The sequence below is a fragment of the Limulus polyphemus genome, unplaced genomic scaffold, assembly GCF_000517525.1.
Source record: "Limulus polyphemus unplaced genomic scaffold, Limulus_polyphemus-2.1.2 Scaffold518, whole genome shotgun sequence".
NCBI lineage: Eukaryota > Metazoa > Arthropoda > Merostomata > Xiphosura > Limulidae > Limulus > Limulus polyphemus.
The window spans coordinates 117805-144941 of NW_013666128.1; the positions used below are offsets into that span (position 1 = coordinate 117805).

The following is a 27137-nucleotide window of genomic DNA, read 5'->3' on the forward strand; positions in this document are numbered from 1 at the left end:
TGATGACTAGCTGCTTTCCCTCTAGTCTTGCACTGATAAATTAGAGACGGCTAGTGCAGATAGCCCTCGTGTAGCTTTGCCCAAAATTAAAACAAACACACTTTTGTAATGACTTGAAATACATGTTTTTAAAAAGGTGTTGATAAAATATTGAAAGAATAATTTAGTTTCATTTATTTCAAAAATAAGTTGATATAAATACAAATGTAGAACAAAATAATGTTTAAATCCAAATATGTAATATGATAGGTAGATCAAACAGATTTTGGGGGGGGGGGGAACTTGTAAGAAATCAACTGACAAGTGTCTTAAAAAATAGTAATCACAGTAGTTTTGTTTAATTCTGTATATGATGAAGCTTGAAACATTCTTACTGGTGAATTATATATTTTGTGTAAAGACCATACTTACAAACCCACTGTTATAATTCATTACATATCTTGCAATTATGAAGTAATAAGCCTAATGCCAGGTCTATACTTTATAAAATTAAATACTTAATAACTGCCTTATGCAACAAACACCTAATAATCATTACATTATTGAATTAAAAATACATTTATTAATCAGTAAACTGATATCAATGCATGAAAAATGTTTAATTTGCAAAGTGTTCAAGCTTTTACTAAAAAAAAACAGTAAATGTATAAGTGTTTTCATAAAGTGTCATAAAAAGTTCCACCTGGTAATATTGGTTAGAATATCTAATATCTCTATACTTTTATTTATGTTTTATTACTTTAATTTTACTTTTTAATGTAATGATTACACAGGCCTGCGATGGTTTTATTGTCTTGAAATGTTTACAGTAATTCCTGTATGCTAAATCCAAAAATGAAAGCCATTTTTCTCCATCATGTACAGATTTTTCACAAACGTCATATGTACTTTTACATAAGTGAATCACTTTCACTGAAACTGAGTTACGTTTTATTATGCTTCAAATGTTGATAACCACTAGCTATAGATTTCTCTAGACCAATAGCGACATGAGAGTCTTATCAATTGTTCTAGAACCCACGAGAAACACACTGCTCGCATATAAATGGTTAACAGGCTGCATGACGTGTCATTTATGGATAGTAATTGTAAGAAATCCTTACGTGATAGAAAAAGGTGAATGTTATTTTTGAAATATGCATAGCTGAATTATGGGATATTTGTTACTAAAACCAAAACAACTTTTATGAAGTTTAAATTCACAGATCTTTGTTATTATACATGGTACTAATTTTAATTTTGTTTTTTTATCATAAAAATTATTTCACATTGTTAGTTTATTTTATAGAGTTAAGAATAATCTAAATATACTAAGCCTTTTGAGCCAAGTGAAACTTGGACCACATTGAAGATGTACAGTGAGCATTAGAATATTTAATAGATTTATTTTTTTTTATATTTTGTTATTTCTGACTTGATGTTGTATTTATTATTTTATCATAGTGATTATGCTGCATTGTTAGCTTCGTACATAGATTTAGGACTAATGTAAGTCCTCTTGTGAGATATTATTGGATTTATGATCAAAAGTGTCATTAACAGTGAGGGTACCTAACTGATGAAACAATGCTTTCTAATCATTACAAGTAATATAGTTAAAATGTTATATTTAATTAGTTATATTCATTATTAGGTTTATATTTTTACCTGTGATCTATGGAGGTAGCTTGCTTTGATAAGTAATTATTAGTAAATAATTTATTTTATTTTAATATATTTTTTATTTTTAAAATATATGGATTACTTGAACAAATTAATTATGTTCTTCTTTACAAAAATTTAATATTTGTAGCACCCACTAGAAGAATGGTAATATTTTATGCATGTAAGTTTTGATTAAATTAAAACATTTCCTTCCTTGACTTGTTATAGTGAGCAGGTGAACCTTCAGACTTTTGGATTAATTCGTTAATTATTTTCTTTTATTAACTTGAAGCTTACTTTTATTATGGAGAGATAGTTATAAGAGAGAGAAAGAAGTGTTAGAAAAATAAAAATATTCTACAAATTTTTGATGTTTTTTCTATTCTTCAAAGCCAAAAGTAGTGTGGTTGTGCTGATTAATTAAAAAGATCATAAAACAAATGATATTTAAAAATGTTATTTCTAGAAAGAACGTGTGATAACTTTTTAATGGACTTCAAAAACTATCAAAAGTATAAGAACTTTTGGTAAAAAAAAGTTTTGTACAAAGAAACAAACATAAGAGAAACTATTCTTATGTAATGAAGTTACTTGTGATAATTTTCTTCTTCTTCAAACTAGTGTTCTCTAATAGTACTTACATTTTCTAAGACATAGTAGTATTATGTTATTATTTCAGAAAGCTATAACTTTTTTTTTAAACAATTTCTGTCACAGTTTACTTGTAGAGGAGTAAATTACTTTATAAATAATTTGAATCATCAGTTGTAGAAGCTGTAAAACTGGAAAGGTATGTGTAAAAACGTTTACAGGCTGTTAAGTGGTAGGAAAAAAATTAACTTCTAAGTATGACTTAAATGAAATTAATTTATTTTAGAGTCAGGAAATTATGTTAAGTTTCTGACACAGGATAAAGTGGTGTTTTCACATATTGTTTACAAACTTCTTATTAATTTGGTACATATCTAGAGCATTCTCTGGTTATTTTAAGAGTAGGAGACAACCCTTAATATCATATCCTGGATGGTGTTTGACTTAGAAAATTACAACACAGGTTAAAATTAGTGTGATGGAAAAATCACCCTTAAACAGAACAGATTTTACCTACATTTTTTTTTGTAGGTTCGAGGAGATCCAGATGGCTGTGGTCTCGATTCTTTCTCTGTTTTTCACCATAGTTCTTGCACAGAATTGATGTCTGAGGTAAAGTTTTGATTTTGAAAGTGTATTTTGTATTAGAAAAATTAGGTTTCCAGTTAGCTGTAGTTTCTTTTGTATTTAGAATACACTAGCATAGATATCCATGCTATGTATAGCATTTCCTTTTTTCACATCATGGTGATGAAAGAATAATGTGCATAATCCCCCAAAAGGAAGCTAGAAGGAGAATTTAATTGGTTGCCAAACTCATAAAAATCAGAGAATAAGGAAAAGGTTTTAGAACATTTCCAAGAACTCCTGAAGTTCAAGAATTTTTATTACAGACAGATTGATAGAAGCCACTGTGGTAGAAATGATTATTATTATTAGGTTCCCTAAAGATAGATAGCTTCATTGGAATAAGGACTCGTCACTCAAAAATAATCACCCAGTTCAAAGTATTACAAAATCTGAAGTAATTTTTCAATACACACTTAAAACAATCTGTGGGTTTTGAGTTTGAATCCAATCACCAAACATGTTCATCCTTTCATGGAAAGCAGCACTATAAATTGATGGCCAATTCCACTATTTGATTAGAGTGGCCCAAGAGTTGAAAGTGGGTAGTGTTGACTAGCTGCCTTTCCTTTAGTCTATCACTTCTAAATTTGGGACAACTAACACAGGTAGCCCTTGAGGAGCTGTACACAAAATTCAACCAACAAATACTTAAAACAAGTTATTTTATATTTATAACTAACGCCACCTACATTAAAGTAAGTAAAACTGTTGATAATGTGTTTTTTATTTGTGATTTGTTTGCCTTTATATGATTAAATTATTATTAAAACAGTACTTTGTCTTTTAGTTTTACAATGTTTATACTTCATATAAAATATAATTAAAGGTTACGTATTTGCTTCATTGTTGTATTGATAAACAAAAGTCATTTTTGGATTAGTTTTATAGCATTATTATAAGTTTTGATTACCTTAACCTTCCCAGGGTTATTTGCAACTAACAAAATGTAGCAGACAGTAGTTACTTTGTAATTATTATTATTTTTCAAATCATTAGGAACTTGTCATATTAGAACTTTTGCATAGTTTCAGAATAATGGAGTAACTTTTTCTCCTATGTCTCCCTATTTAATGTAAAGAAACAAACAGTTTATGGTTAATATATTTAGTTGAATTTGTGCTTCTGGTGTCTGACATCTGTGGTCACTTTTATGATGTTTCAACATTAACTTTTTTTATCTTCAACTTGCCATATTATAAAATATGAAAATTGTACTTTGTTTAACAAATCAGCACATTCAGTAAACTTTAAATAACTGATTAGTTGATTGAAAATTTAGTTAAATAACTAGACATTTAATCTCCTAAGAGAAACTACATGTTTTGAAAGTAAATAAGAAATGTATTTACAAATTTAACACTTTATATTCAGGGAACACCCCTCAAGAAGGGCTGGTTGATGCGACAGGGTACAAAGGATTGGCACAAACACTGGGTTGTGTTAACTGTTTGTTCCCTGACTTTCTATCAAGATCCAAGAGCAGAGATATCAAACATTGTAGATGGCAAGATAGATGTTCTTTCAGTCAAGTCTGTTGGTGAAACGAAGACTGAAAATAGCTATGGCTTTACTATAGAAGTTAGTTATATTCAGTTGTATTTCAACTAACAATATTACCAATAGGTATCTGATGTAATGAATATCTTTGATTTTTTTATACTTTGAATCTCACATTTCAAATTTCTTAGTGTTATACAATTTTTTATTTAAGTTTTGTTTTTAATCTTGACTATCTAAAAATGTCATAAAACCTTAAACCTAAGTCTACTACACAAGTTTAACTAAGTTTCATATTGGAACATTTAAGGTTAAAATAAAAAATATAAGAGCTTTGTCTTAAATGAAAAATAATGAATATGAATGCATCACACAAAGGACCAACAAATAAACTGTAGTAAGAGAGAGAGAGAGATCTGCAGAAGTAAGATCCGTACAATGGAAGAGATACATCATTATCAGATGTAACCTCCAATCGCAAGTCTTACATTTAAGAAAAACAACAACAATAAGATGAGATCTGGACGCTCAAGCCAGTAATGTTCCACGTGTAGAACTACAGTAAAGTAATTTGATAGCCATTGTTTTGTGTAATTCACTGAAACCATTAATAAATCTGTCAGTAGTAAATATTTTACCTGTATGTGTTAGACTTGAATATTCCCAGTTAAAAAGACAGGTAAAAACTCCCTCCAATTTATACCTAGTTTGAAAATTTGAAATAGGCTTGTGTGAACAGATAATTTTCATGTTAAACTGTTTAGGAAATAAAAGAAGTATAAAGCAAATATAGACAATAAAGTTGCCAGATTTAACTATTTACCCCTTTCGTGGCTAGGGCATTTTTGTTTCTTTGTCATTTTGTATATTAATGTATACATAGAAAGTTTCTCTGTTATACTGCACATGTATTGAAATATACATACACACACATACCTATATATCTGGAATATTGAATTTCTATAACATTGAAGACATTGTTGTTTCAGACTTTGGACAGTAAGAGGTATACGTTTTCTGCAGTTACAGCAGGAGTGTGTAATAATTGGATTCAAGCTCTTCATCATGCCACCAAAGTTTGTACCTTCTCGTCTCACTCGGGCAGGATTGGAAGAACAAGGTCACAAGAACGCGTCCCCACTATGAGACAAGATTTGCAATTATCACTTAACATGTCATCAACCAGTGATGATCAATCAGTGTTGGAGGATCCTATTCTGACTGAGCGCTTCCCTTCATCAGTTCGTACTCTTCCTTCCTCACCACCTTTAAACCGCACGGTAATCTCTAAGGTCAAAGAAAAATCCAGGTCACGATCTTCTTCTCGATCAAGACTTTTTGATAAATATGGAAAGTTACTAACTTCTGGTAGTGATGACCATAGCTCACCTGTGAGTGTAAATGACTGTCACACTAAAAAGGTTAACAAAATTTCTACCTCGAGAGATTCTGATTTTGAATATCCATATTGGAGAAAACTAAATTCAGTCAAAGTGAGTTAAAATATGTTGATTTCTCTCTGTAGTTTTATATTTATAATCATATGGGATAAAAACATTTTGTTGTAGCCTGTTTAAGTAACCCGTTTTAATGGTTTTATAAGTCTTGTAGTAGTATATGAGAATAAATGTGTTGTGATCTTAGCAGTTATACTAGTGGTATCAGAATTAATGTTCTCAACCTAAAAAAAATGATTTAAATTACTTAACTGATGTAGTCAGGTAATTTTATAGAATTAGTGAACATGTGGTTCATGTATTATGTTGATGGTACTAATTTTAATTTCTTAGCCGTTATGCTTATATTCTCTTGAATTATAATATAGTAATCCATTTTTATAACGTATTAGAAGATAATCAAACAGTGCATTTTGTTTTTGGCAGTAAAATGTGTATGACAAAACTTTGCATTATAAGTTTTATTTTTCTTTGTTTTAAGCAAGATAAGTATTTTAGTTTGCAATTAAATTAATTTCTGTTTTTGGTATCTGAAAAATAGGATTACAAAAATTCTGTTTCCAACCTGAAAAGAACCAATGACTCTACTGAAATAAAGGCTACTCAGGTACCAGTATCACTAGTTGGAGAAGCTAAACATATGAACATACATTCTTCACCTCAAGGATTACAGAATGGCTATAATCTAATTGAAATCAACCCAGATTCATGTGGGCAATTGAAACATACTATAAATGTGGATACAGGTCCTATGAGCTTCGAAGAAAGGTCACAGAAAAAACATTTGAAAGATGAGTGGGAAAATGGTAGAGTAAGTCAAAATATTTGCATGTTAGAAAGGAATGGAAAAGGTGTTGAAGAAGAAACAGGTAAAAAATTTCCTAAAGGAAAACTTATTGTTATTGAAGACCTTCAGACATCTCTTCATTTGTGTCGAGATAGATTATTTGATCTGAAGCAGAGATTGGAAAATACACCAGAAGTTAAGGAAGAAGCACTCTTAATTGGCAAAGATATATTAATGCTGTGTGGAGAAATTGAGAAGATTTTAGGACTGAGTGACCAGAAATTAGGTAATGAAAATGAAATTTCTAGGTTAAAAGATGTAATTACTGAACTCCAAGTCGTTTGTGAAGCAAAGAATGTTGAAGTAGAAAAACTTACTAATAAAATTATAACTTTAAAATCCAGCTTAAATGATCAAGAACAAGGTTTTCAAAAATTTCGTACAGAAGTTGACTTCTTACAGAAAGATAAAATGTCCTTAAAAGATCGTGTGAAGCAGTTAGAAATGGTCTTGAGAACTTCAGATTCTGATCATTACCACAACGATTGTTGTAAAGCTTTATCTGAAGAGAATACCCAGTTGAAACTTCTTTTAGATAATGCCAATGAAACTATTAAAAGTCGCCAGGAAAAGTTACAGAAAGATTATGAAAGTTATGATAACTTGGAAATGATTAACTCTCAGCTAGAACAAAGTATCAATGAATTCCAGTCACAACATTGTTCTCGAATAGCCCTAATGATAACCAAAGTTAATGATTTGACACTGAAATTGGCAGCTGCGGAAAAAAGCTTGGGTTATGTGAAGGAGAAACTTGCACAAGCTGAACCGAGACAAGAAAATCAAAGAAGCTCACTCCAAGAATATAAAGGAGTAACTAAAGAATTTGAAACAAAACTCAAAGATTTAGAGTCTAAAATAAATTACATTGAAGCATGCCTAAATAATAAATTTGAGGATGATATTCATATTAAAAATATTATGACAAAAGATTCTAACACAGCTGTTGAGAGTCAGGGTAATCACCTACAAAACGTTCTTGTAAGACTTAACAGTTTGAACTCAAGAGTTAAGACTGCATGTGAAATAGTCGGTACTAACCAGGAAGTAGGAAGAATAAGAGAAGTTTCTACAAAACCAGAGATTTGGTTACGTAGAAGCTCTGAGGCAGAAGCTAGTCAGGAAGATTGGAGCACCTTTTCAGTTGTTGACAGTTTACCCGATTTATTTTCAGCATCTACAGAAGATGGCATGGACAGCACACCTATGTCCCTTTCATCTTGCACTGAAATGTTGGTTCAAAAAGTCAAAATGGTGGCAGCATGGATTAAGGAAACTCTTGTAATTTTACACAAACAGCATTACTTAAATGAGGCAAGCTCTGAAACTTCAAATTACTGTGTTGATGAGATAGGATATTTGGTAAAAGCCTGTCAGTGCCTACTTCCTGAAGACAGACAATCAGACAAAAATCCAGAAGCAAGTTTAGTGTACCTTCTCCTTGCCCTTCAAGAAATAGCCATAGCAGTTATAAAATTAAATGAACTTGAATCTTTGCAAAAACAAATAGTCATGAAAGAAGTGTGTATGATAAACAAGCTTGTTACTTTAGTTGAAAGCAAAATAAACACTAGTTCAATTGGCAAAGCTGATAGCTACAATGATGTTGATACTCCATTTCTTTCTTCCTTTACCTCATTATTACCTACTTGTACGATGTCCATCTGTGACACTTTGAGTGCTCCAGAAGATGATTATTTTCAAAACAAAGATATTGTTGATGATGACTTGAGAAATAAACTCTGTGAGCTGCAAGAACATTGGATTAAAGTCAGAAAGTTAATGGATACTGTAAAACGTAATAGTATTGCAATCCTAGTCAGACTTCTTCAGAATGATGAACTTCAAAGATCAAATCAAGAAAGCTTGCAAGGTGACTTAATAAGTGAAAACATTATTTCAGAAGAACTGCTACTTGGTGAGATCTATCAAGTTATTCTTTGTCAAAGTAAAATGTCTCAAAAACAAGTTTTTTCAAAGTTCCAGGAACATTGTGTAACAGCTTTGTATTCCGAATCAACATCTCTTGAAATATGGAATATTGTTACTCAGAACCAGATGGCTGAAGAAATGGAGAAGCTCTTTGCTCAGATAAAAAATAGTTGTGTAAAAAATGTTTCTTTTCATGTTAATCAAGAAATTTCAGAAAGCAAACATCTTAGTCAACAATCTATGTTGTGCCTAATAGGATTAACAGACATGTGTATCTTTATTGGCCTACTCCAAGGTGCTACTATCTACTGTGCAAAGAGAGTAGATAACATAACACTTAAGGAGGGTGCTGAATCAGACTATAAAAAATGCATTCAACTAGAGAATAGCGCCTGGCCAGAAAGTCTATACAGTCATCTACAACAGCAAGCAGCCAAGATGCTTACTGGTTCTTGTCCCCTTTCACCTCCTAGAGGAAAAGCCCATTCCAGTTTCACTCACTTAGATGATCCTCTTCAGATTATTGAGAAGTTGTCCAAGTTCAGTGCACATAATTTTGCCAAGATAAATGAAAGGTACATAGAGAAAATAACTGAGATGAAATTGCGTTACCAAGAAGAAGTAAACAGGACACGGTCAGAACTCGAGGCCCTGAAACAAAAACAGTCACAGTGGTTACACGGGGGCTGCCCATCTTGCGAGGTATTAAGGAAAGGAGTAAACTGTCTGTGTTTTGAGGTTGAACGTTGTCGAGAGTTAACAAGCCAGGGCACATTGTGTCAAACCTGCAAGAAGCTGTCCAGCGAACTAGAAGAAGCTAAACAAGCTCACAAGAAGGAATTGGAATCTCTTCAGGGTCAGCTGCTTACTGAGAAAGAAAATTTGAGGGAACAATTAACAGCCACTTTCAATGATCAGGTAATTCAACAGTGTTTGTAGGTATTTGGGTACTAAATTTGTTCAAAAGATAACTATTAGTAGTACTTAATAATACCTGGGACTTCTAGCCAAGTGTTTTACAATGTAACTACAGTGGAACTCCATTTATCTGCATGCCTAGAGAACGAGGGTTTGCAGATATGTGAAATTCACAGATAAATGAGTTGTCATTATGTGTGACCAGAATGCATCAATCATATACATAAAACAGTAATGTAAACCCAAACAGTATTGAAGATGTCTGCAGTATTTGTAAAGACAGGAAAAATGCTTTAAAATTGGTTGCCTTTTACATTACTCCATTTTCTTACACTTAACTTGTGTACCTACAAAAAACACCTGACACTTTTTTTAATAAAAGTAATTTTTAAAACAGCTTTTTCTGTAAACATGCTGTTTAAGTTGGTGCTTGTAGACAAAGTGGTGTCATACGTTCTAGAATGAAACATGTATGTTTGATTGTATGTATGGTCTACATGTGCATTATATCTGCACTGCCAATACAACAGTGCTGAAACATGGGGCATCACAGATAATTGAAGTCCAGGTAAAAGAGCACAGGTAAATAAGGTTCTACGGTAATAATGAATCTCAAATATCCAAGATGTTTAGTTGTTTTTCAGAGTAGGAAATGATAATTTTAAATAATACCCAAGATTTTTGATTTGCTAAAATATCTTTCATTGTAATATTAACTTCTGATCACAACAAGTTACCTACATAGATCAAGATAACCGTGTTCACTATAATTTACTTACACTTCTTTTGTTTTAGATTTTTTTTTCCTTAAGCAAATTTGGGATCACACTTATCACGTATGTTGAATAACTATAATTAAATCAAATACTAGTTGAAGTGTGTTTTAAGTTCTTCAGTCAAAAAATTTTTGTGTGATTCAAGATACCCTTCAATAAAAAAAACCTATGTTGGATAATGTAGTCCTTTCTGTTAAATGATTTATAATCAGACTTTGGGGAATGCAATGATGCATATATTTATATATATATATATATATAAGCAAGGGGGAAACAATATTGTGTGTTATTTATGTATTATTTTAACATTATATACAAGCGCCAAGTAAATAATATCAAGTATTTTTCTTATTCTAGCCTACATACAATCCTTATTACCTTGATAAATGCTCATAAGATGTCTTACTACTGAACTGAAATTCTAGACTCTGTATATTGTAATACACTCAGTCAAAACATGTGCCCATTGTTCACTATTATGTGGATGGATCTAGGCAGAATTATTATAATATTCTTTATTCCAAGCATAGCCTTGGACGTTATCTATTAGAAATACTCTTTCTTAAGGATATGTTTACTGTATTATTTGTACAAAACTTTGTGTTTTTGGGACATACCGAAGGTTAAAATCTATTAAAACTTAAAAGTTCAAGGCTGGGTCAAATCTTTCATTGGCAGGTGTTGACACTAAAGAGGACTGACTGAAATTGAAAGGTTTGGTCCATATTTAAACTTCTGAGACTTCATATATTTTATCTTCCATGTCCTACACAGTATTCCACATTTTAAGCAAATTTTGGATTATACTCTTCTTTGTGGAGATTGAGATAATGAAACAAAAAGATTTTGATTAGCAAAATGTAAACAGAAATCTAAGCAAAATATCTTTTCAATCTTCATTTTCACTTTTGTCACTTTTATAGGGGACAGTTTAATTTGTTTCTTTTGAAGTTTCATTATTTGGTAATGAGAGGTTTGTTGTTTCATTGCATTTTTATTTCTCTCAGATATATCTAGTTTATTGTTTTTAATAAATTATTAACAATTACAGTTGTTTGGTGTTGAGTTGTTTTCTTCACTTAAACAAAATTTAATATTATTTTTCTAACCATTATTAATATTTATTTTAAAGGTTAAAGCATATCAAGAAGAAGGTGATAGATTACATAAAGAACTGCAGCTTGCTCAAAAACATCTCGAGATTTTAAAGGCAAGATAAAAAAATTTGTGCTTTTTCATGCACAATGTTTTAAGAGCATGTAAGATAATAAAAATTGAAAACTTGCACTAACGATAACGTTTCAAACTCATTTTGAAGAGTACACTTATCTTTCTTTGTCTCCGTTGGTAAATATTTTGATTTTAATCATTCAATATTTCTATAATCACTAGTGAAAATGTTGTATGTAATGAAATTTTATTTGCAAAAGTAAGGTTCTGGGCAGCTGAATACTTTAAAAAGATATTTTAATAAGCATGATTTATTTTTTTTATTTAATAAAGGTTCGTTTCTCTTTATGAACTATTCTTTTAGATTAAATTAATTTTTAATTATGTAGTGATTAATATTTTATCCTTATACTTGTATAATCATATTTTCATTGCAGTTTTTGAAACAACTTCTGCATTGTTTTGAAACAAATATCTGAATAGAAGACCAGTTGAGTTTTATATACATAAGTTAGGTCTGCAAGAAGTTGGTAACTATATCATTGATTAAAGATATACACCAGCTAAAATAAAAGTGTCAACATTTCACTGACCATCATTTGTCAAATTCAAGAGCTTGCCAGTATTGAATATAAGTGTCAGAATATATACAAAACATCAGAAGATGACATATTGAAAACTACAAGCACTTCATATATTTAGAGAAGGGTGTAAACCTGAATCAGTTCCATAAATCTTATAATTCCAGGTAATGTGCCAGTTTTTATTAAAGAAATCTCATATGTTAAAATTGGAAGCAGTATCAGGAACTTAAACATTGTCCATTGTAATCCATCAAATAAATTAATTCAGCAGTACTGGAATCATTTTCAGTTTGATAAACAATAGTTGATTCATCTGCTGATGACCTTTTACCTTTGACATAGACATTGTTAAATCATGAAGACCTACTTGGTTTAAATGCAAAATTTCAGCTGTGCTATGTATTCTAGTTAATTTTTTCACTAGTATCCTGAATGAAGGGTTTGATTATGTACTTTTTATAGGGATGTGTTTAATAGGATCCTCAGTATTTTTTTATTATAAAAGTATGTTTTGCAAAAACATTACTGTAACTATTCAGATTTAAAACTTAAGAAACAAGTTCTGATTTATGTTTTTCTGTTATGGTTAATACTTAAGGTCAATTAACAAAGTTTTTAAGAATGGAAGTTTTACGAGTAGTTGGTTATATGTCAATATTTAAGTCTAAAGAATTAATGTTTCCAATTTTCACCAAATTCCATAGTAGATTTTACAAATCTATTAAATAACGTAAGTAACGGCACACATTCCTATACAATTTTCAGATAACTGCCTTATAGTGACACTACCATAAATGCTTCTTCAAGACATTCAGTGTCTCGCAAACTTGCTGTGTTCCATAGTTTGTTACACAGGCTTATCACTGTACCCTTGTTGTTTAAAGATTATGTAACTGAATTAAAAACAATAAAACAAACTGCTGTCAACAATGGCTATACAGCTAAGTTAACTGACACATTGTTTAAAAGATTAAATGCCATGAACTTAAAATTCACCAAATTACAAAAAAACAGAAAGAAATGTTGTAAGATATTGTTAGAAATATCAAAAGGATAAAAATGAATCCAGACAGTTGTAAATGACTAAATCAACTTAAACTCCTCCCGACTTTCCGCTCCACTTGCCTTAGGGTGAATGTCAAGGCTACTTCCAGTTCTTTGGTTAAAAACACACACACATAAACACAAACACCCGTTTACAAGCTATTTCATTCTGTACATGATGATGCCTTTACTGGTGAAACCATGATCGTAATAAATGAAATATCTGTGAAATGTACAATTGTCTCTGTTTTTATTCCTCATTTCTGTAATTATAAGATTTCACAAAACAACTGTTTCAGGTATTAATTATATACTTCATGTTTACACGTGGAAACTTCACTATTTGTGTCAAAGGTGGACATTGTTTTCTCAGATTTTTATGGACCTTAATACCTCTTTCCAGTGAGAATAGGTATTACAACCTTAACAAAATTTACAAAACTGTATTGCACTCATATCTTCTGATTTTAGTTATATTAAGGAGTTGTAATGCCATTCCACAGTTCATCACCCACCCAGTTTGACTTAACTGATGTGCCAGGGTTCTCGATTCCACTATCCTGTGCTGTTTCAAGTTCACTCTAGGCACTATTACAGAAGTTTCTATTTCGCTTCTTTCACTCCATTATTAACAAATTATACTTTTTTTTCTGTATCATACGATTTTAAGTCGCTTGTATCAATATCCATATTGTGAGCAATTTCCATAGCATCATTACCTTCATATAAGCCTTTGTTCAACCTGGTCTTCAGTTGTAAAATATTTTTTGTTCTTTCGAGTTCATTGGATTTAATAAATTGCCTGTTTTTGACCTTTGACTTTTCAGCTTTTTGGATTAAAGAAATTACCTGTTTTTGGCTCTTGATTTCATTTATAGCTCATCCCCAACTTTTTCTGTCATTTATTAGTTAGGCCTTATTGCTCACAAGTGACAAAATATGCAGTCAGCATGTGTGCCTGTTAAAAGTAAGTTATTGCATTTAATGGTGTGACTGTGAACTGCTGCCTTTAAAGAAGAAATGTAGGAGCTAATGGAAGTGCTGTGAAGCTGACTTTAAAGAAGAAATGTAGGAATCAATGGGAATTCTGTGAAGCTGACTTTAAAGAAGAAATGTAGGAACCAATGAAAGTACTGTGAAGCTGACTTTAAAGAAGAAATTTAGGAACCAATGGGAATACTGTGAAGCTGACTTTAAAGAAGAAATGCATGAACCAATGAAAGTACTGTGAAGCTGACTTTACAGAAGAAATGCATGAACCAATGAAAGTACTGTGAAGCTGACTTTAAAGAAGAAATGTAGGAACCAATGGGAATACTGTGAAGCTGACTTTAAAGAAGAAGTGTAGGAACCAAAGGGAGTACTGTGAAGCTGATTTAAAGAAGAAGCATAGGAACCAATGGGAGTACTGTGAAGCTGACTTTAAAGAAGAAGTGTAGAAAGCAATGGGAGTACTGTGAAGCTGACTTTAAAGAAGAAATGTAGGAACCAATGGGAATACTATGAAGCTGACTTTAAAGAAGAAGTGGTAGGAACCAATGGGAATACTGTGAAGCTGACTTTAAAGAAGAAGTATAGGAGCCAATGGGAATACTGAGAAGCTATTGTATTTCTAAAGGAAGAAATGGTCACATGAGAAAAAATTTGAGATAACTGTATAGATCTAGTATTGTAAGTAAAATATGGAAACCTAAATTGTTATCTGATTTTGAGGTCTGAGAACTTAAATCGGCATCTGATATTGAGGTCTATGAATTTAAATCAATGTCTGATTTTCAGGTTTCTGAACTTAAATTAGCAAGTGATTTTAATTCTGATTCATTATTTCCAGAGCTAGAGAGAAATGGAGACAGAAATGAATAAGCTAATGATGTTATACCAAACCAAACTTTTATATTTGCTGGTGTTTATATTTTTAATCAATGATATAGATTTATCGTCCACTGGTTTCGACTTTAGATTTATTAAAAGTATTGCTATGTTTCAAAAACACCTGAAGGTGTGTATTCACAAAACATAAATAATTTTAAATATTATAAACTAAATTTAGTGAAAATGGGGCTACAGTTCTTCAGAATGATTTTCCTTTTTATGTTTTGGAATATAGAAAGTTTTTCATAAGAAGAATTTTTGCTAACAGTCACTTTCTATAAAAAAAAAATGTAGCTTGAGAATGAGGAACAGATGAGAATTTTGATGAGAACCCATCAACAGAAAGTGCATGTGTTCAGTGAGCAGGCAGTGCGTCAACGATATCAAGAAGATCTTGCCGAGTGGAAGGTGTGTGTTTACTGCTAAATATTTTCTCTGGCATTATCCATCTTATACTGTTAAATACCAGATATTTTAATGGTGTTTTCATGTCTGCTCAAATAAAGTTATTTTTCTTTTTTTACCACTAATAAACTTTTATAAAATGCTCGGGCTTATTACTTAAGTATCTGTCTTGTAAAAGTTATAATTGCTTACTTTCTTAATATTGTGTTTCTTAACTCTTAAATGTCTCTTTTTTTTTTTATTGTTCACTGTTGGTGGGGGTCCACATATTGAATAATTTTGATTTTGTTACAACACTAATTGTAAAGAACAAACAATATACATTTTCTAAAACCATTTCCAGAATATTTTTAATAGTAGTATTGCTCATATTTTTGTTTACATTTCTTGTGTGATTTATGTTATCAGGGGCCTTGTAACCAACAAAGACATAGATTCACAAGCAGTTTAATATGTAAATAATTTAGAAAATGTTTAAAAAATCCAATGGTGGTTTATTTCTCATTGGTAATTTTAAAGTACTCTAAAGTTCACCATCTATCTGTATATGAAAGTACATGTTATAATATCTAATAGATAAAAATTAGTCTATTCTAAATAAACAACTTATTGCTCAGAACTTTTCTTTCTTCATGAACAGTCTGGCAATAACAATTTCTTTTTTAAACCAGTGATTAGTAAAACTCTACAGTTGGAGCTATTACAGCTTAGAGCTCAGAAAAGGAACATCTACTTCTTATAAAAGTTTGTCCCCCAGTGGGTTAGCTACAATTTTATGGACTTGCAATTCCAGAATGTGGGCTACAATTCCATGCAATTGACGGAGCTGGGATAGCCCATTATGTAGCTTTGTGCTAGAAATTCAACAACACCATAAAAGTTTACAAATTCTCTCTTCAACTGTGAATGAAAAAAAGATTTAAAAATTTTTTAATTTGTATAATGAAAAACATAATGTGAACACAACATTACTAGTTTAATATATATAATAATTTATTTCTAATTTGACACTTCAAATATTTTTAATTCTTACAACCTTGACTGTCCTATAGAGTTTCTCTGAAAAAAGTCTGAATGATATTGAAAAGTCGTACAAACGATTGGTAGAAGAGTTAAGAAATAGTCACAAACAAGAAGTAGAAAGGTTGAAAACTGAGAAAGAACAAGCCTTGGAAGAGGAAATTCAAGCAACTAAAACAGGTAAATTCTGAAAGCTTTTTCATAAGGCCACATACTTTGAAAATGTTGACTATATATTAGTAACCTTGAAACTATAGGAAAATATAATTTAAGGAAATAAAAGAGTTAAGACACCATGATGAAAGAGAAAACTATTAAAAATATATATATATATATATGTATATAAAAAATGCCACTAAGGTAGTTCAATCAAATATTTATCATTATCTTAATTTAATACTTCAGCACAAAATATTGTTTTGATGTTAAAAAATCGTTTTTCTCTAATTCAAATCGATAATATCAAAATAACTAAACTACTCCATTGCTATTTTTAGAATGTGGTTTACTTGTGTACTTTATCTAAAACAATATTGATATTAAAATTTCTATTTCAGTATTTCATTTAACAAAGAAATACACCAGTAGTGCACTGAATGCATAATTGGGTCACATGTTTAATAGGAATTTTGTCTGTATATTTACGTAAACTGAAAACCCTTTCATGTCCTAAATGTGGACAGACCAAAATTCATTAATTAAATGCTACATTTTTTTGTTATTGTTATCAGTTGTCTATCAATTTGTATGTTGTTGTAAAATATTTCAAACTTTTAATTATGTTTGTTTTTGTTTGTTGTTTCTTTCATCTTTCTGGAAATATTAATTTTCAGCTTTAGCTGTTATAAAAGAAACCTATCAAAAAGAATTACAGGAAGAAATCAGTAGATGTAAAAGGGAAAATATGAAACAACATCCTGATGACTTTGAAACACTGTACAAAGAGCACAGGTATGAAAGTCTTATTAATTGGTCAAACGTTGTCCTTGTGTATTTTTACAATACTTACAATATTAAGTAATAAATAAAGGCACTTATGCTCACTGATTTAAATCATTAACTGACTCCTTTTATTAGTTTTGTCCTTCAATAAATCACTCATGACTCCCTTTGTTGGAGCTTTAAGAAACTTCAAGTTATTTCTAACTTATAAACTAAAACTAAACAGTTGCCAGTGCGATTCATCCTTTATGTTCATTTGTGGATATTTGAACTACATAGTTTTCTCATTTGGTCATGTAGATTACATGTAGTGGGGAAACACTTGAAAGGCAATTAAAACTCTTGGCCCAGTGATCTGTCTGATAATATTCTGTGCCAATTGATTTAGGCCCACATGTAGGATATTGAAAATTAACACCTATGTGATCATGGTATTAAAGTATACCTTGCATTTTCTTCCTTCATATTTTAATATAATGTTTTTTTGGAATTAGTCCAGGTGTGTGTAGTTTTCACTTAATACATGATCAAGAAAGTAGTTAAGTTGCTTTCATTCTAGCTGCCTTTGTTCTTTGTCATTCTCTTAAGGTGACACTTAGTCTGATCATAGGATGTATGGCTGTAATGTTATGTTTTGTGTAAAGATATTGATAACAGTGTCTTCTAATGGTAGATTGGGTAAAGCTCCAAGGTTATGATCCTCCCTTAAGTTTGAATGAGGATGAGTAGTCACATGAATTATGCTAATTGTTCTGTATAAGTCTGTTGTTATCTTTTAATTTGGTAGTTTACACAGTCTTATACACAATCTCATCTGAGTCAGTCTGATAGAAATCTTCATTAAGTGCAGTTTGGAGAAAAAACAACTAAAATTATAAAAGTAGTTAAACAGCATCTAAAGCAAGTGAACATATACTGTGTTTAATAGTTTTGTTTTGAGTTTACTTACCGATTAAGTATTATTTTATTATAAGTTCACAAAATCAGTCATTTACAAAGAAATTCAGACCTATTCTGTAATAATATCTTGTTTTAACCTCTGGCTATTTTGTGGACCTATCTTGTTGCTCTTAGTAAAATTAGCTTTACCTGAGGATATCTCTCATTAGATAATAAAGATAAAATTTTGGTTTAATGACCACAGGATATGCTATTGCAGAGTTTTCTGTTTTTCTTCTGGTGTAGCTCTTGGATACTAACTAACAGATCTCAAGTCAGGTCTAACTATTGACTTGGAAGAGTACAATTAATGGCTTGGACCAAAAGGTTTGGTGGTCAGTTCAGCTCCCTCAGGATTGAGTGGGTCTTGGCACATGATTCTCAGAGTACAAGAATAAAAGAAAGAGTTTTTGGTTGATAAAGGAGTGGCCATGGACAGAAGATCTTGTGGTATGTTAGGTACTCTGAGTTGAAACCACTACTCGGACCAGTCGAAACAAACTTCATTCTTGCAAATGGAGATAAAACTAGACAAGAATAGAAAGGTAATTCTCTGACTAATTCTAAGAAGCATCACACACACATAATGAAAGTAGTCACTGTTGGTCTTGGCTCCAACACTGGCTAGCATTGGCATCCTTGATATTGACATATACTGTAGAGTTTATTGGTCAATTGCCTGATGTTCCATGGGAGTGTTATCCAGTACTTGCCACACCAGGCTTAGGAATAGTGGACTGCAGGAGAGTATGTGAGAGAGGAAGTTATCACCACGTACATAAGTGGAAACCTGTGGTTTACTGTGGATGAAGTATAGATCATCGGTGCCATTATAGAGCCAATGAATGAAATAAGCTGCTTTCTGTGTAGAAAGCAAGCAGCTTTAGCTCGGACACTCACCTGTTTGAGGAGGGATGAACCCCTAGTGTTGTTTTGCAATTATGGGTGATCGATTATCCAACTTTCACTAGAATGATCATCAAGTGACACAACTACTAAACAACTACCACATAGGCTTTCCTGGAGCACTAGAGATGAAATGCAGTTGATGTTAAAGGATGAGATTGTACCTTTGGAAAGTACTTGGTTATCTCCATTAGTGATTGTCAGAAAGAAGAAGTATGCCCAGGTTCTTTCTTGATTTTAAATGGGTGAACATGGTAACTTGCATTGATATTTTTCCATTGCTATGAAAATATTAATATCTGGATGCATTGAAAGAGGGCCAGATGGTTCAATACTTTAGACCTAGCTTATGGATACTGGTAAGTTGGGCTGAATGATGGGATAAGACGTAAGACTGCTCTTAGCACAAGAGATGTCTCGTATTCGTTTATATTATGCCACCCAGTTTGTGTACCACATCCTCCACTTTTGAGATGCTAAAATAGGAGGCTGAAATTGTACAAGTGCGTGATGTACATTGATGACATCTTGGTGTTTGATCACACATTCGAGTCTGTGGCTGAGAACCTGAAACTAGTATTACAGCAGATTAAAAAAATGCAAGCTTGGAACTGAAATCATGAAAATGTGCATTCTTGTGCATGCCAAGCAAAAAATCTGCAGTTTCCTCAATTTTGTGTTGTACTGTTAACAATTAACTTCTCCAAGACTGCCACACTATTATCAGCTAAGATTGAGATACATTTAAGATGGAGTGAGATGTGGGGGGATAGATTCATTAGCAGCTGTTTCCCTATCTAATGCACAATTTTCTTAACTTTGAGCCTTTCTATCTACTCTCCTAAGGTACCTCACTTTCCTTCACCTTATGATGGAAGTGCTTCACCATTCCACTGATGGCATTCCTGTGGACTCAAGAGCACTCTTCTCTATAATGCCCCATTCACCATTCCACTGATGGCACTCCTGGGGACTCAAAAGCACTCTTTTCTATAATGCCCCATTTCACCTCCTCTGCCTTTTCTCTTCTCACTTGGTTCCTTTGTTGTTGGGACCTTATGGGAAGGGATACCCTACATTCCCAAGTCCACCTCCCTTCCTTCAGGACCTTTGTTTTGTCCCTTTTCATTGTATGGATGTTTTCGTGGCATCCCTGAATCTTTTGAATCATGAACTGAAGCTATCTGCTATCAATTTCTTTTACTTCCTTAGTTTCCCATTTGTCCAAATTTTCCCCCTCCAATGATATATGGATTATAAAAGTTCTTTTCCACAGTCTTTATCTTCACTTTTCTTTCCTTCTTTCCTAACCTGTTGCCTTTCCACCCACCCGATTCTGCTTACCTTCAACATCTGGATGGTATGGTGTTGGATTTGTTGGATAAACAGGCCATCAACAGGATTCATGATCTCTCTCTGTGTTATTACTCCAACCTCTTTGTTGTCCCCAAAGACCAGGGACTGGTGCCTGATTATTAACATTTTCTCCATCAATTATATTTATTGGTCATCCTGCACTTTCAGATGGAGAAATTTTTCTTTGTTCATTGGTCTTTCCAGCCCATCCTGTGAATGCCCAAATTTGATGTGCTCCTCACCCATTCTAGGCAGAATCCTCTGAACACACTTCTCTTCTTCACATAGCTACTTGTTTACAGTAATTTATCAAAATTTCCAAGACCTTTTTTACATCAACTCAATATTTCATTCACCTGTTGCCCAGTTCAATTATGAGACCTTGAGCATCTGGTCACCAAGGTTCATGCCTTGTCTTCACATTCTTTGTGCAAGGTTCTATTTGTTTTGAGGACCATGGTTTCTCTGGATCCCTTCATTTCACATGGCCACACACACATATGCATCTCCTACAGTGGGCATTGTATGACCAATGGAACCTTTCCAAGAATCCACTATCCTCATCAATCCTCCTTCCCTATGGAAACATCTTGCTTGATAGCTACACCTCTTCAACACCACCTGTGGTGTTCTTTTACCTCCTCCAAAAATGGATCTTCACATCTTCATGGATATTTCTCTCTCTCTCTCACTGGTAGGGAAGCATTCTGGACTACTATATGACTTCAGGTTCTTGGACCCTGGAAGAGCGTTCAATACCTATCAGAGCCTTCAAACTGCTCAATTATTGTTAGCATGCTCTTCTTTCCTTCCCCGTTTTGTGGTGGATCATTTGGTGATGATCCACTTAGACAATTCTATGGTCATGTCTCGTATCAACTCCAAAGGTGCACTAGGCCCAGTACCCTCTGCTTTCAGACTTTGGAACTCCTTTCTTGGGCTCCTTCTAATTGAGTGAGTTTAATAGCCTGTCATGTTCTGGGTGCTCTGAACAATGTCATGGACTGTTCTTTCTCAACGAGACTGCATCCTTCCCATGGAATGGTCCCTTCATCCTCAAATCTTCCATTTGATTTGCTCCTAACTGGGAACTTCCCAAATAGATGCCTTTGCCACACTTCTGAATACCAAACTTCCACTCTTTTAATCTTTGGTACCTTACCCTTCAGCTCTGGCTGTTGTTGCCCTCAGTCAGGACTGGTCCTGTATCTTTCTTTATGCCTATCCTCCTCTCTGCTTTCTCCCTTGGGTCCTTGCACTGATTCAGGATACTCCTTACAGAGTCCAGTTGTTGTAGCCCCTTACTGGCCTGCTTAACCATGGTTTCCATTACTCCATCTTCTCTTAGCCAATCTCCTCCTCTTCCCAACATTCCATCCCTTCTGATCCAACTGCATATGTCTCTCTTTCATCAGGGAGTAATATCCATTCATCTTCATATGTAGTATTTGTCCAGACTCTCACTTGTCAAACCATACTATCTCATCATGTAGCTTCCTTTATTTCTGCTCTTTTCAATCTTCCACCTCCTCTTTTGTGTAACAATGTACCTCAAAATGTCTTACCTCTGTCTTAATGTGATTATTCAACCATGGCTTTTCTGTCTCTACTATTGCAGGTTATTATCTACCACATTATGCTTTTCCCAGTATAACAGAAGTTTTTCTACACCTGTCTTTACCACTCTCTTCTGTTCATTACTTATCCACAGACTTCCTCATCTTACTCCCTTGCCAACTGGAACATGAATGTGGTTCATTATGCCCTCACCAGGAACCCTTCAAATTTCTTGCTGCTTGCTTCTTATATCATCTCTCAAAAAATATTTCCTCTTCTGTGGTCACCGTTGCTCTGACGTCTATGTTATAGATTCTTCCCATACTCTACCATCACACTTACTTCTTTTCTACCCATACTGGTCCTTCTTTTCCATGACTTCTGCTACTAGGTAAGGTAGTCACACCTTTTTTTTCCCATATCTCTTCCTTCTTCATCCCATCTCTATGAGTGTTCTGACCCAGATAGACTCCAGTGTCCTGTCCAGACCATTTGTTGATACCTATCTTGCACTTCCTCCCTTCACGGTTTCTGTCAACATCTTTTAATTCTTTGAGATCCCTCCTCTACGAGAAACCTCTCTCCCACCACCCTTACCAGATATATCTACCAACTCATCCATCTGATTAACTTTGCTTTGGGGGTGGATGATCATCAGCTCTTTCATGTCTTCTATCACCAGATTCGACACCTTGCACATTCTCTTGTAGCCCTTGCACCATCCTCTAGAGAAGATTCTCCAGGCTGGCATGTGGACTATTCCATATGCTTTCATTGCCCACTACCTACACCACCTGGCTGTCATGCCTCCAAAGGGATATAGACAGTATCCCATAGCCTTCAATACACCTTTCAATTTTATAAAAGTGAATGCACTCATATATTTCTTACTTACCACTTATTTACTATAGGATCCCACTAGGTGGCTAGTGTGCCTCCCTGGGTATACATACCCAAAATCTGCATCAAGCCAGGGTAATGGAAAGCACTTATACCATCTGTCCTGGCTCTACAAGTGACTATTGTGAGATGGGATGTTCTGCATGATCACTTGGGGTTTCCTTGTGGTATTTCTATACATATTTTACATCTCTAATGTTAGATTTAGACTGTATTCATTCATTGGACTGTCTTAGAAAAAGCCAGCATCAGAACTGTGCTTCTACCCATTACACTGTCTCCAATAAAAGACATTTCTGGACTAAAGGACTGATGGGGATCCAGGCACATTCTCTGGGTCACCCCTACATGAATTCTTCTTCGCACATTAAGTGAAGCATGGGATACCCTTGCCTGTTACCAGTTTCTAGCAGCTGGGATGGTGGACAATGAAGAATCCTCATCAATTGGGACCTAACTACTGGGGTCAAAGTCTGTCCAGTAGAGTCAAGGTCATCACTATCTTTCCAGTCCATTCCAGTTGCTTGTTCTCAGGAAATAGTAACAAAGACTGATAGATTCAGAGATAGCATTTGTATGACCGTGATTCAACCTTTATGCCATGACATCATGACAGGATGGACCCCAATACACTTAAACGTCCTATGTCAGTATATTTTTGATATTTCATACCTACTTCACAACAACAGGGAAAATCAGGTCATTTGACTTGGCCAGTGTATACTGTACTGTGTTTTGTATGACATATTGAAATCTGGTTTTGATCTGTAATTCACTGTCATGTCTGTGTTTAAAGGGTTTTCTATTTCTTTTTTGTAACATATTGTATTTGATCTACTTTTGGTGAAAGATATTTAATAACTGTAACATCTGTGTTACTTATATTAAAGCTTTTATCATGATATAACTATTCCTTTGTTGGAGATATTCATTGTTAAAAGAATACCTTTGTTTTATTGTGTGAAATCCTGAATTGTACATACATAATCTTTGTTAAAGGTTCTGTATTGTAATATTGTATTATATGTTGGCATGTGATTTTTTTTTCTGTTTTTTTTTATTTTGGTAATTTTACTTAGATTGTTTGTTATTGTAAGGAGGTTTTTCAGTGTGTACTGCATCAATGTTAAAGAATTTTTGATTTATTAGCTCTATTAAAGGGCTCTGCTAGTCAGTAATGCATGTGACAAGAGAGTGTTGCAATACTCCTTAAGAAATGCATGTATATAGATTTTATTGGTTATAAAGTTAAAATAATTGTCACCTTGGGGATAAACTTGAAGTTAAGTGATGAGGAAAAGTGTGGTATGTAAACATAATGCATTTTCTACTGTCTTGTATTATAGTATTTTTTAGAATTAGTCAGTTATTCAAGGTATGTGTAGTTTTCATCCAACTTCTTGTTTAGAAGGCAGTTAAGTTGTGTTCATTATAGTTGCCTTTGTCATTCTCTTGACTTAACACATTGTCTGCCCGCATGGGGATATCATTGTAGTGATACATATTGTGCAATGATATCAATAGCAGTTTTCTCTAGTGGTAGGTCATGTTATGCCTCAAGGTTATGACCTACCTTAATTTTGGATAAGAATGACAAGTTATATGGGAAATACTAATCATTCTGAGTAAATCTGACGTTACCTTTGAATTAGGTAAAATAATGTTTAAACAATCATGATCTCAACTGGAATTTGGAAAAAGAACAGCTCAGATTTAGGAAGAGCAACTGTCTAGCATCCAGAGCAAGTAAACAAACTCTGTTTGTGTTTAAAATAAAGATTGTTTGTTGTGTTTTATTTCCTCTTCATGAACTTGGTCAATTTCAGGAAAATTCAGAACTACTCTCTAATAACTGTCTTGTCAGATCTTCCATAAACTCTGCAGATCTGTCTTTTCACTGTATGTAAAAGCAGTCTTATCCAAGGATACCACTGATAGACAGTTGTTAGTTGTGATAGACCCATCCTTGAATAGGACTGCATGCCACAGAAACTTTAAGGCTCCCTTCCACCATAATATGTTTTCACTATCCATGACCTACAAAGCATTTGCAGTAGTTTTAATGCCCTTCCCTTGAATTTTTTTTATTCTATAATTTTTACACACAACATATAAGAGGTGTTAGGCCAATAAATCCTGGTCTGTTTGAAAATATTTTATGTGGTTAGAAAAGCAAACTCATGTAGATGTAACTTTATTTAATAAAACTACATGTAAAGTAAAGTAATGGAATTTATAATAGTGTACAGAGTATGAAACATTTATGAGCATTTAAGTGTATGACACAGTTTTACAAGTTGAAACAAAAAAAAAAGAAGAATAAAACCTGTAGTAAATAAAAAAGTAGCTAAAAGGTGTTTATAGTAGTATATAAAAAGAATTTAAATTAAATTATTGCAAAGTAAAGTAAATGTAAAAGTTGTAAATGAAGGCAAACTTAGCTGAATATGCTGAAACATCTGAATGCGTGTTCAAAAAGTGATAAGCATATGGTTTTGAACAAACTGCACATGCATATTTTAGACCTAAATAAGTTATGAAAGCCCATAGAAATTGTATTTAGTGTAATGTTCATTTTGTTAGGAAATTACACATGGGTTAAGTGTTGTTTGTGTGAAATACTTTGCAAATAAAAAAAACAACTAAAGTTGAAATTGTAGCCAGTTATCATGTGATGACAACAACATTGTGCAATCGTGTACCATACTCATTGCAGGTAAGGTGATTCTGAATTAAAAAGCCAATATGCCATTCGGACTCCTCAGACAAAGGCCATTCTAACAACATGTGATTTGTAGCATTTGATAGAGAAATTTGCTACAAAAGTTTTGGACATACAAATGCAAACGTATGATTTATATAGATATTATTTATGTTGGATTGTATTGCATTATTTACTTGTGTAATATTAGATGTGGTGCTTTATCTAGGGAAGGGAAAATATTCTGCCCCACAGTATGCTACTCTGCTATTTCACAGAGTCCAGATGTTTAATTTTTATTTTATTTTGTACACTTTATTTAACATACTGCTTTTACTAAACTGACAGATATTTGGATCAAAAAATATATTTCAGTTTTTCAAGTCTTATAAATTAAATATCAAGTTATTTTTGTGAAACACCATTAGCTATAGCAGTACAGATAGAAACAAAGATCTTAAATAAATGTAGTATCTTTCATTGTATAAATAATATACTCTGATGGATGAACTTTGCTCTGAGTGATAAAAAGCTGTTTTTGTGTAATATTCATGATAAAAATCACATCAGACTTTAGATGTTTTTTTTCCCATATTTCTCTTAATTAGTCAATCATGAGCAATGATCTGTGGTGTGCAAAAGACAGTTGTAAAATGGTATTTGTACACACACCTGATTTGAAATTTGTAAGGCACTGGTTAAAAGGAAAGTGAAAGAACTTCTACATTCTAGGATGATTTTTATTTAAAACGTGTTTGTTAGGTGTATTGGTTCTGGTGATTTAAAAATGTTTAACACCAAGCTTATCTCGTTTCTATGGTCAGTCTGGTGGGTTTTACAGTTAAAGTTAATTTTATTACAATGGGTTAATACCAGCTGTTTCAGAATGCCAAATGATATGTGATGTTTTTTACTTATATTTTTATTATAATCCATGTACTAATAAACATTTTTAGGGACATGCTTGATGAAATCAGGAAGGATATGGTCTCATTAACTGAGAAATTTTCCATAAAATGTTTGGAAAATGCAACTTTGAAAGAACACTTGGAAATAGTTAATCGTCAGAAAGAAGAGAGTTCTAAGGTTAGTTACGTTAATTCTTTTTGAAGTTCTGTGATCCTATTATAAGATAATAAAAGTATGTAAGTCACAAACCATGTAACATAATGTTTTGGGACAACATGGGACCTATTGGTCCATCTCGGCTGTTCCATCCTCTAAACTAAATCAAAATAATTAAAAAAAAACAACTTAAAGCCAGCCCTTATTATTCATATACTTATCAAGCGATATCTTAAACTCACTTAAATTTACTGCCTCTACAACATCTGAAGGCAACCATTCCAAAGAACATCCACCCTGTCTTAGCTGAAAATGTATATTTATGTCCCCTGGTCTTACTATTCACACTGTTAAATATAAAAAAAGATGATGCATAAACACTAT

The 27137-nt window shown here is 32.8% G+C and overlaps 1 protein-coding gene across 6 annotated transcripts in view; it reads left to right on the forward strand.

The window, feature by feature from the left end:
• LOC106458803 overlaps positions 1-27137 on the forward strand; it is a 122864-nt gene that overhangs the window by 80573 nt on the left and 15154 nt on the right. For all 6 annotated transcript variants that reach the window (XM_022385147.1, XM_022385150.1, XM_022385149.1 and 3 more), the window contains exons 10-18: positions 2767-2847; positions 4237-4443; positions 5352-5855; positions 6361-9516; positions 11425-11502; positions 15257-15370; positions 16420-16567; positions 17221-17338; positions 26645-26774. In XM_022385147.1, coding sequence (XP_022240855.1) covers positions 2767-2847; positions 4237-4443; positions 5352-5855; positions 6361-9516; positions 11425-11502; positions 15257-15370; positions 16420-16567; positions 17221-17338; positions 26645-26774 — 4536 coding nt within the window. The remainder of the gene's footprint in view (positions 1-2766; positions 2848-4236; positions 4444-5351; positions 5856-6360; positions 9517-11424; positions 11503-15256; positions 15371-16419; positions 16568-17220; positions 17339-26644; positions 26775-27137) is intronic.